Source organism: Salvelinus sp. IW2-2015, linkage group LG14 (genome assembly GCF_002910315.2).
Source record: "Salvelinus sp. IW2-2015 linkage group LG14, ASM291031v2, whole genome shotgun sequence".
NCBI classification, from domain to species: domain Eukaryota; kingdom Metazoa; phylum Chordata; class Actinopteri; order Salmoniformes; family Salmonidae; genus Salvelinus; species Salvelinus sp. IW2-2015.
In genome coordinates, this window is record NC_036854.1 from 16,987,561 (window position 1) to 16,999,568 (window position 12,008).

A 12,008-nucleotide genomic window follows, 5' to 3' on the forward strand; every position below is an offset into this window, starting at 1 on the left:
AGGGAACCGTTTCATCATGAGATGTATAATTTATTTTCCAATGTATATCCCTCATCTGCACAAAATTGAAAGCTCTCTCGCAACCCCAGTTTCTTGATATGCCACACCTGTCAGGTGGATGGATTATTTTTGCAAAGGAGAAATGCTCACTAATAAGGATGGAAACAAATTTGTGCAAAACATTTGAGAGAAATAAGCTTTTTCTGTGTATGGAACATTTCTGGGATTTTTTTTTGAACTCATGAAACGTGTGACCAACACTTTACATGTTGCATTTATATTTTTGTTCAGTGTCACTAGAGAGATGTTACCTCTCTGCAGAAGTGAGTTGGTATGGCCCAATCTGGGTAGGAGGGTTAACAACTGGGGTCTATTCACTAGGAACCAAACAAACCAAATGGAAGCCAACAGAATGGTTTGTTAGGGACCTACCGGAATTTGTCCACTAGAAACTCGTTTTCTTTGCGAAACATTTTCCCATTGGAGTAAACAGTATCGCAACTATTTACTATGGTCTTGGTCTAAATAAAGGCACCCCTGGAATTTATATCAGTCTGTTAACATTCTACGCTAGAGGATGTGGGCAGACTGCTGGTAGTTACCTGCCTGCCCACCATTACACGATAGGAGATTGTTGAAAGACATTCTCAGCTCAATGGTAAATAGCTGTGGTTCACTGTAAATAGTGTATTTATTTGCAGATACAGTCTATTCAAGATGGACAAATATACATAAGTTCATGATTAAATGGAGAAAAACAAGTTGCATTCATTAAGTGTGATAGCTAAGCATAACTGCAAACAATCAGAAACTGAGCTCTGATGAACAACCAAATGTAATCCTATAGCACAATGACATTTGCTGTCCAACTTAATGGCTTACACCACAATCAACAAGTATTAGTAGATACAGTAGATTCATATTAAAATAAACCCATCACTTTTGGTTCAGTGTATAAACATACTATTACAGTACTTATCACATACAGTAAGTAAAGTTAAGCGTCCTCTATTAGAAGAGATAGAGAGACACGAGAATAGGAGAGAGGGAGAAGAGTGTGATCCCATTGGACAGTGCATTACAGGTGACATTGAGATCAGAGTCAGTCCCACTGGAGGAGAAGGTGACGAAGCCTGGCATGTCAGTGCTGATCTGGCTGTTGATCCAGGTCTGGTACTGGGACACTCTGGTGTACACTCCTGGGAAATTTGCGTCGCCACAGCCTTGTCCGAAACTCACAACTCCAGACTGTATCCAGACCTGACCCTGTTTGCTCACCATTGGCCCCCCGGAGTCTCCCTGTAGAGGGATACATTTGACATTTTAGTAATTTAGCAGACGCTCTTATCCAGAGCGACTTACGGTAGTGGGTGCATTCTTTATTCGTACTGGTCCCCTGTGGGAATCAAACCCACAACCCTGGTGTTGCAAGTGCCATGCTCTACCAACTGAGCCACAGGTGAAATTTAAGATTTCACCAGTTTAATTACCAGGGTCAGTGAACAATGAAATTACCATTAGAAGTTCATGAGTTTGATTCATCATCTCTTTGTCATTGAATAATAGCTCTGCAAACTGCAGCTAAACTGCAGCTTTGGCTCTGCCGCTATTTGGAATGAAACACAGCCATGCATCCATCACCTGACAGGAATCTTTTCCTCCACTCAGTAGACCAGCACAGATCATGTTGTTTGTGATTGAACTAATTCCAGTATAGAGACATCTACACTCCCTGTTCCCCACTACTGGCACAGTCACCTCCTGTAGGGTCCCGGGTGAGGGAAGGGGCACTGAGGAGGAGAGACCATGAAATTAACTTTTGCTGATATTCTGTTGTATACATTTCTGATCCTTTCTTTTCTGCTCCAACTGTATTGGAACAACATTTACTTGCAAAAAAGTGGATATATGTACAGGTATATAAAGGGATGTATTGCTTGTCAATGCAGTCAGCATCAGGACCATCAGATCTCACCATTACTATTGATATTGCCCCATCCGGTGACCCAGCTAGTAGTGCCGGTGTAGTAGGTGCTGCCCACTGCTGCCAGGCAGACCGGCTGGATGTAGTCAGTGAAGGTGACGGGTGACGAGAGCTTCAGCAAACATACGTCATTGTCGCTGGTTGCACTGTTGTAGTTCGGGTTGCAGATGATCTGAGAGACTGTTTGGGATACCTCGTTGGAGTTGATGCTTTGCTGAGTCTGCCGGCCCAGGTAGACAAGCAGGTTGGACGTGCTGGTGCTGAGAATGAAGAGAGTTGAGACTAACTATTATTCATGTGATTATTAGACTATTAGTGTGCTTGCTGATGCCGTTTGCACAATTCAGTGATGTACTTTAGAGAGATAATGTCACCTCACTGGAGTCATTACCACTCCTACAACTTATTTGACAACCATTAACTGTACTTTAAAACAAGTACAGTACAAACTAGCAAGCACATACAGGTAACTGCCAAAATAAAGGAAACACTTGAATAAAATGAGGGCTACAAAGTCAATTGAAAGCAGGTGCTTCCACACAGGTTTGGTTCCTGAGTCAATTAAGCAATTAACATCCCATCACCAGGGGCCGCATTAACGCAGGATTTTGTATTTTTCAAGCAGAAAATGAAATATAAAAAGCAGAAAAGACATCTTGCTGCATTTGGTAAACGCAGATGACGTTCAATATAAACGCAGGTGAAATGGTTTAAACCGCACATTCTGTGATGGGCTGTGTTTTTTAAATGCTGTTACTGTTTGTCCCTCTTGAGACGCTGTGGCAACAACATACATTAACACTTCCTCAAAATAGTCAGAATCAAGATAAATAATCTAAGATAAATCAAGAAACCTGTCATTAATTTGAAGTGTTTGGCCGAGGAGGTCTTAGTCGAGCATTTTTACATCAAACTAAGATGTTTAGTGCAGTTTTTCTCAAAGGAAAAAATGTGAATGAAAACTAGTTGTCTGTCGTTGGATGACAACACACACACTTCATTGAAGAATCCCTACTGTTGACCAATCATCGACGAAGGGGCGTAGACTTCGGCTACCAAACTTCAGCTTGCCTCAAGAAAAATAAAATGGTGTGCTTGAACAGCCGAATAACCCTGTACGCTGCCGAACACCAAAATGAACTTAAACATCACAAAATGTTGTCATAATATATGCCCAAACTGTTTTGACTGGGAAGCATACCGTAACCTTCAGGGTCATGTATAAAAACATCCAGTTGCACATTATTTTGGCTACCATGGCTAGAAGTGGTTAGAAGTGACTTTGAAGAGGAGTCTCAGAGGATCATAGGGGGTTAAAAGTTGTGTGTGTGTGTGTGTGTGTGTGTGTGTGTCTATGCCAAGGTGCATTGAAGCTGTTCTGGTGGCTCATGGTGGCGCAACATCCTATTAAGACACTTTATATTTTGACATGTCCTGTATTTTTGACTCATTCCTCTCTGCCTCCTTCTTTCCACTCCTCTCCTCTTTTGACCTCACCCTCTCACCTTCCCCTAATCTCACAAGGCAGGCAATACGCTTGACCTCATCTTTACTAGATGCTGTTCTTCCACTAATCTCACTGCAACTCCCCTCCAAGTCTCCGACCACTACCTTGTATCCTTTTCCCTCTCGCTCTCATCTAACACTTCCCACATCGCCCTACTCGGATGGTATCGCGCCGTCCCAACCTTCGCTCTCTCTCCCCCGCTACTCTCTCCTCTTCCATCCTATCATCTCTTCCCTCTGCTCAAACCTTCTCCAACCTATCTCCTGATTCTGCCTCTCAACCCTCCTCTCCTCCCTTTCTGCATCCTTTGACTCTCTATGTCCCCTATCCTCCAGGCCGGCTCGGTCCTCCCTCCTGCTCGCGTGGCTCGACGCTCACTGCGAGATCACAGAACAGGGCTCCGGGCAGCCGAGCGGAAATGGAGGAAAACTCGCCTCCCTGAGGACCTGGCATCCTTTCACTCCCTCCTCTTCTACTTTCTCCTCTTCTGTCTCTGCTGCTAAAGCCACTTTCTAACCACTCTAAATTCCAAGCATCTGCCTCTAACCCTAGGAAGCTCTTTGCCACCTTCTCTCCCTCCTGAATCCTCCTCCTCCTCCCCCCCTCCTCCTCTCTGCGGATGACTTCGTCAACCATTTTGAAAGAAGGTCGACGACATCCGATCCTCGTTTTGCTAAGTCAAACGACACCGCTGTTCTGCTCACACTGCCCTACCCCTGTGCTTTGACCTCTTTCTCCCCTCTCTCTCCAGATGAAATCTCGCGTCTTGTGACGGCCGGCGCCGCCAACAACCTGCCCGCTTGACCCTATCCCTCCCTCTCTTCTCCAGACCATTTCCGGAGACCTTCTCCCTTACCTCACCTCGCTCATCAACTCATCCTTGACCGCTGGCTACGTCCCTTCCGTCTTCAAGAGAGCGAGAGTTGCACCCCTTCTGAAAAAACCTACACTCGATCCCTCCGATGTCAACAACTACAGACCTAATCCCTTCTTTCTTTTCTCTCCAAACTCTTGAACGTGCCGTCCTTGGCCAGCTCTCCTGCTATCTCTCTCAGAATGACCTTCTTGATCCAAAATCAGTCAGGTTTCAAGACTAGTCATTCAACTGAGACTGCTCTTCTCTGTGTCACGGAGGCGCTCCGCACTGCTAAAGCTAACTCTCTCTCCTCTGCTCTCATCCTTCTAGACCCTATCGGCTGCCTTTGATACTGTGAACCATCAGATCCTCCTCTCCACCCTCTCCGAGTTGGGCATCTCGGCGCGGCCCACGCTTGGATTGTGTCCTACCTGACAGGTCGCTCCTACCAGGTGGCGTGGCGAGAATCTGTCTGCGCACCAACGTGCTCTCACCACTGGTGTCCCCCAGGGCTCTGTTCTAGGCCCTCTCCTATTCTCGCTATACACCAAGTCACTTGGCTCTGTCATATCCTCACATGGCTCTCCTATCATTGCTATGCAGACGACACACAATTAATCTTCTCCTTTCCCCCCTCTGATAACCAGGTGGCGAATCGCATCTCTGCATGTCTGGCAGACATATCAGTGGTGATGACGGATCACCACCTCAAGCTGAACCTCGGCAAGACACGGACCTGCTCTTCCTCCGGGGAAGGACTGCCCGTTCCATGATCTCGCCATCACGTTGGACAACTCCATTGTGTCTCCTCCCAGAGCGCTAAGAACCTTGGCGTGATCCTGGACATCACCCTGTCGTTCTCAACTCACATCAAGGCGGTGACCCGTTCCTGTAGGTTCATGCTCTACAACATTCGCAGAGTACGCCCTGCCTCACACAGGAAGCGGCGCAGGTCCTAATCCAGGCACTTGTCATCTCCCGTCTGGATTACTGCAACTCGCTGTTGGCTGGGCTCCCTGCCTGTGCCATTAAACCCCTACAACTCATCCAGAACGCCGCAGCCCGTCTGGTGTTCAACCTTCCCAAGTTCTCTCACGTCACCCCCGCTCCTGCTCTCTCCACTGGCTTCCAGTTGAAGCTCGCATCCGCTACAAGACCCATGGTGCTTGCATACGGAGCTGTGGGGGAACGGCACCTTCCGTATCTTCAGGCTTGATCAGGCCTCACCCAAACAAGGGCACTGCGTTCATCCACCTCTGGCCTGCTCGCCTCCCTACCTCTGAGGAAGTACAGTTCCCGCTCAGCCCAGTCAAAACTGTTCGCTGCTCTGGCACCCCAATGGTGGAACAAACTCCCTCACGACGCCAGGTCAGCGGAGTCAATCACCACCTTCCGGAGACACCGGTGAAACGCCACCTCTTTAAGGAATACCTAGGATAGGATAAAGTAATCCTCCTAACCCCCCCCCTCCCCCTTAAAAGAGTTAGATGCACTATTGTAAAGTGGTTGTTCCACTGGATATCATAAGGTGAATGCACCAATTTGTAAGTCGCTCTGGATAAGAGCGTCTGCTAAATGACTTAAATGTAAATGTAAATATTTTGACAGTTACATGTACATTTATCATGTTACATTTATTTCATTGAAAAAATTACCAAAATACATTATAATTTGAATTAGTTCTCTGAATTAAGTGATTAATACATTATTAAAATAGATAATTCAGTACATAGACAAAGACAGCATATAAATGTTACAATATCACCATGACATAATATATGGGTTAGGGGACGGGTAAGGTTATTCTACCTGGGGAAGCAGTGAGCGGCAGTCAGCACCCACTCTTTGTTGATAAGGGAGCCTCCACAAAAATGGCTGTTGGACCTGTGCAGACTGGCCTGCCATGGCCAGCTCCCTGCAACTGCATCCTGACCCCCAACAATCTTTGTGTTGAGAGAAGCAATGCCACACACTGGAGAAGACAAACAGAGGAGAGACAGCTCATGATTGAACACACAAATCCCTCACAGCATTAAGGAAGATACCCTAGCTGATATGAAGCACTGCAGTTGCATGCAATAATAACTTACCATTTGCCTGTGAATGGCCACCTGGTGGAGAGAGAGTGGATTGGTGTTATTATAGGGGTTTACAGTTACCAGGTTACAGTGATTAAAGCACTATTCAAGCATGAAAAAGTAAAAATATAAGTATAATTTGAAAAATAAAATGCATTTTGTAAATGTAAATGTATTTATTGATTCTGATAAGAGATTAACATTTTATGAATTTAAAATTGTTTGTTGATGTGAAAATAAATCTAAATGTATCGATTCTAAGGATGCTGAAAAAGTTTGAATACCTCTGGCTTAAAGAGATATGCTAAATGGGGGAGGAAACAAATATCTAAATATGTAAAATCGCTGAACTATCCCTTTAAGTAGCTGGAAATCTTACAGTTTGTGGCTCTATCAGAATAGAATGATGCCCTACAAAATGATAGCCAGTGTATTAAGAAAGTTTAGACCCCTTGACTTTTTCCACATTTTGTTACGTTACAGCTTTATTCTAATATGGATTAAATAAAAAAGTTTCCTTATCAATCTACACACAATACCCCATTATGACAAAGTGGAAACAGGTTTTTAGACATTTTTTGCAGAAGTATTCAAAATAAAAAACAGAAGTACCTTATATACATAAGAATTCAGACAATTTGCTATGAGCCTCGAAATTGAGCTCAGGTGCATCCTGTTTCCATTGATCAACCTTGAGATGTTTTTATAACTTGATTGGAGTCCACATGTGGTAAATTCAATTGATTGGACATTAATTGGAAAGGCACACAAAGACTTGTCAAGGATGCTCAATGGAAACAGGATGCCTTTGCAAATCATGTCCAATCAATTGAATTTACCACAGGTGGACTCCAATCAAGTTGTAGAAACATCTCAAGGATGATCGAAACAGGATGCACCTGAGCTCAATTTAAAGTCCCATAGCAAAGGATCTGAATACGTACAGTTGAAGTCGGAAGTTTACATACACCTTAGGCAAATACATTTCAACTCAGTTTTTCACAATTCCTGACATTTAATCCTAGTAAAAATCCCCTGTCTTAGATCAGTTAGGATCACTACTTCATTTTAAGAATGTGAAATGTCAGAATAATAGCAGAGAGAATGATTTATTTCAGCTTTTATTTCTTTCATCACATTCTCAGTGGGTCAGAAGTTTACATACTCAATTAGTATTTGGTAGCATTGCCTTTAAATGGTTTAACTTGGGTCAAACGTTTCGGTTAGCCTTCCACAAGCTTCCCACAATAAGTTGGGTGAATTTTGGCCCATTCCTCCTAACAGAGCTGGTGTAACTGAGTCAGGTTTGTAGGCCTCCTTGCTCGCACACACTTTTTCAGTTCTGCCCACATAATTTCTATTGGATTGAGGTCAGGGGTTTGTAATGGCCACTCCAATACCTTGACTTTGTTGTCCCTAAGCCATTTTGCCACAACTTTGGAAGTATGCATTGTCCATTTGGAAGACCCATTTGCGACCAAGCTTTAACTTTCTGACTGATGTCTTGAGATGTTACTTGAATATAACCACACCATTTCCCTTCCTCATGATGCCATCTATTTTGTGAAGTGCACCAGTCCCTCCTGCAGCAAAGCACCACCACAACATGATGCTGCCACCCCTGTGCTTCACAGTTGCGATGGTGTTCTTCGGCTTGCAAGCCTCTGCCTTTTCCCTCCAAACGTAACGATGGTCATTATGGCCAAACAGTTCTATTTTTGTTTCATCAGACTAGAGGACATTTCTCCAAAATGTACGATCTTTGTCCCCATGTGCAGTTGCAAACCGTAGTCTGGCATTTTTATGGCAGTTTTGGAGCAGTGGCTTCTTCCTTGCTTAGCGGCCTTTCAGGTTATGTTGATATAGGACTTACTGTGGAAAAATATTCTTTTGTACCCGTTTCCTCCAGCATCTTCACAAGGTCCTTTGCTGTTGTTCTGGGATTGATTTACACTTTTCGCACCAAAGTACATTCATCTTTAGGAGACAGAACGCGTCTCCTTCCTGAGCAGTACGACGGCTGCGTCGTCCCATGGTGTATATACTGTACTTGCGTACTATTGTTTGTACAAATGAACGTGGTACCTTCAGGCGTTTGGAAATTGCACACAAGGATGAACCAGACTTTTTTTCTGAGGTCTTGGCTGTTTTCTTTTGATTTTCCCATGATATCAAGCAACGAGGCACTGAGTTTGAAGGTAGGCCTTGAAATACATCCGCAGGTACAGCTCCAATTGACTCAAATTATGTCAGTTAGCCTATCAGAAGCTTCTAGAGCGATGACATCATTTTCTGGAATTTTCCAAGCTCTTTAAAGGCACAGTCAACTTAGTGTGTGTAAACTTCTGACCCACTGGAATTGTGATACAGTGAATTATAAGTGAAATAATCTGTCTGTAAACAGTTGTTGGAAAAATGACTTGTGTCATGCACAAAGTAGATGTCCTAACCGACTTGCCAAAACTATAGTTTGTTAACAAGAATTTTGTGGAGTGGTTGAAAAAAAAGTTGAAATGACTCCAAACGAAGTGTATGTAAACTTCCGACTTCAACTGTATTTACTTATGTAAATAAGGTATTTCTGTTTTAGATTTTTAATAAATTAGCAAAAATGTCTAAAAACCTGTTTTCGCTTTGTCATTATAGTGTATTGTGTGTAGTATGCTCAAGGGGAAAAAGTATTGAATCCATTTTAGAATAAGGCTGTAACTTAACAAAATGTGGAAAAATTCAACGGGTCTGAATACTTTCCAAAGGCTCTGTGCATACACTGCATATATATGTCACAGAAACAGCCCACTAGGTAAGAATATACTTTGCTCTATAGGTGAAACTTGTGGTAACTCAATGCTGGTAGGGTTTTTGTCATATCAACCCTTTTGTTGACACACCATTCAGTGCTGCGCAGTGGATTTCCTTCTAAGGGCGAAAAGACGGTAGGTAAACAAACTGGCATTTCCACATTCTCATGTTTGGATCATCCATTGTTATATTCTTAGTCTCATTCTCTTTCTCAAGACAAAGAAGATGATTGTGGACTACAGGAAAAGGAAGCCCGAGCATGCCCCCATTCTCATCGACGGGGCTGTAGTGGAGCAGGTTGAGAGCTTCAAGTTCCTTGGCGTCCACATCACCAACAAACTAACATGGTCCAAGCACACCAAGACATCCGTAAAGAGGGCACGACAAAACCTATTCCCCCTCAGGAGACTGAAAAGATTTGGCATGGGTCCTCAGATCCTCAAAATGTTTTACAGCTGCACCATCGAGAGCATCCTGACGGGTTGCATCACTGCCTGGTATGGCAACTGTACGGCCTCCGACCGCAAGGCACTACAGAGGGTAGTGCGTACGGCCCAGTACATCACCGGGGCCAAGCTTCACCAGGGCCAAGCTTCCTGCCATCCAGGACCTCTATACCAGACGGTGTCAGAGGAAGGCCCTAAACATTGTCAAAGATTCCAACCACCCTAGTCATAGACTGTTCTCTCTGCTACCGCACGGAAAGCGGTACCAAAGTCTAGGTCCAAGAGGCTTCTAAACAGCTTCTACCCCCAAGCCATAAGACTCCTGAACAGCTAATCAAATGGCTACCCAGACTATTTGCATTGCCCCCTCCCCCACGCTGCTGCTACTCTCTGTTATTATCTACACATAGCCACTTTAATAACTCTACCTACATGTATATAATTACCTCAGTTACCACGGCACCAGTGCCAAAAGCACATTGACACATTGACTCTGTACCGGTACTTCCTGTATATAGTCCCGCTATTGTTATTTACTGCTGCTCTTCAATGATTTGTTATTCTTATCTTTAACCTTTTTAGGGATTTTCTTAAACTGCATTGTTGGTTAAGGGCTTGTAAGTAAGCATTTCACTTTTGTATTCGGCGCATGTGACAAATAAAACTTGATTTGATTTAACATCTAAACAGTAGTATCACTATGTCAAGTGGGTGAAACTCAATAGTGAACAACATGAATGTGGTCTGGTTAGACGAGTCTATTGTTGATCCAGGCTGTATCACAACCGGCCGTGATTGGGAGTACCATAGGGCGGCACACAATTGGCCAAGCTCTTCCGGGTTTGGCCGGGGTAGGCCGTCATTGTACATAAGAATTTGTTCTTAACTGACTTGCCTAGTTAAATAAAGGTTCAATTTAAAGTATATATATATTGTTGTCTTTTAATAAGAAGAAGTAGATATAACGGTAGTTTGAGTGAGAATCTTTGATTTAGTCAGCGTGGAAACCACTTTGTTTTTGTTAAACAGTAATATCACTTGGGACAGTCCTGTGAAGAATGTTTTGGCTATCATATTAATTATCGATTAAAGTGGTGTCATGTGCAAGACTTTTATTACACTGAAAGGTTCAGTATAAGAATGATTACATCATTTCAAAAGACATGTATAATTTCAATTACTAATCATAGATTTAGTAATTTACTTCAACTTCCTAAATACTCACCTTTTTTTGGGGGGGGTCTCTCAAAATGAGGCAGTAATCATTACAAAAACAAATATAAACACGGACCAAAATAGATTATGCCTCCTGTAATATACTGTAAAAGCAGTGATATCAAACATATTCACCGTTTTAATGCCGTCTAAACTTTCCTTTATTCATTTGGGAAAGAACCCAATCTCTGTCGATATAGGAATCTAGTCAAACTGTAAAATAATTTACTTGGAAATGTACAGTACTTCTTAGTAAAGTGTGAATTTGGTGAGTTTTCTCTAAATGTATTAAAGTAACTCAAAGTGGAATGCTAGTCTTTAATAATAATAATTCTCTATTACCTTTTCCCATGCAGGTCAACGCTACTACAACAGCACACAATGCCCAGCCCGACTCCATCCTATCAGCTGCTACGGCTTTGTGTGTGTCCTGTCTTTAAAATACCTTTGGTTGAAGGAGGAGGTATGTACCACAGGAGGTTGGTGGCACCTTAATTGAGGAGGATGGCCTGTGTTAATGACTCAACACACTGACACATTCCATTAGCGCCATGTCTGACATTATTATGAGCCGTCCTCAGTCTCCTGTGGTATGTACATCGGTAGGTAATAGCTTGTATTGTTGAGTCAGGGTGTGACACATGTCATTGGTCCTCTCTCTCGCTCTCTCTCTCTCTGTCTCTCTCTCTCTCTCTCTCTCTGTCGCTCTCCCTCTCTGTCGCTCTTCCTCTCTGTGCGTATGTCCTCCCCTGCTTTGCCTCATTCAGCACTCTTAATTTTCAATCATTCTCAGTTATATTAAAATCCTGTATTTGTAATTCTATCATCCTTACAATTAAAGAGTAAACATACATACCTACACACACTCTTTAAACCCCCTATGCCCCTTTGAGACCACCCTTTCTCTGCGATTTCATCCTCTATCCATTGTAGCCAAAATAATGGGCAACCGGCATTTTTATACAGGACCCTAACCATGATGGGATGTTAATAGCTTAATTAACTCAGAAAACCACACCTGCTCTCACTCACTCACTCACTCACTCACTCACTCACTCACTCACTCACTCACTCACTCACTCACTCACTCACTCACTCACTCACTCACTCACTCACTCAC

The 12,008-nt window shown here is 43.3% G+C and overlaps 1 protein-coding gene across 1 annotated transcript; it reads right to left on the minus strand.

The window, feature by feature from the left end:
- Positions 1-667: 667 nt before the first annotated feature.
- LOC111972471 (serine protease 27) lies at positions 668-11,418 on the minus strand. The gene is made up of 6 exons (XM_023999466.2): positions 11,231-11,418; positions 6,438-6,458; positions 6,157-6,319; positions 1,976-2,244; positions 1,642-1,790; positions 668-1,299 (listed from the first exon to the last, which is right to left on the minus strand). The coding sequence occupies exons 1-6, from the start codon at positions 11,286-11,288 to the stop codon at positions 1,012-1,014; spliced, it is 948 nt and encodes a 315-aa protein (XP_023855234.1). The 5' UTR covers positions 11,289-11,418; the 3' UTR covers positions 668-1,011.
- Positions 11,419-12,008: the final 590 nt, after the last annotated feature.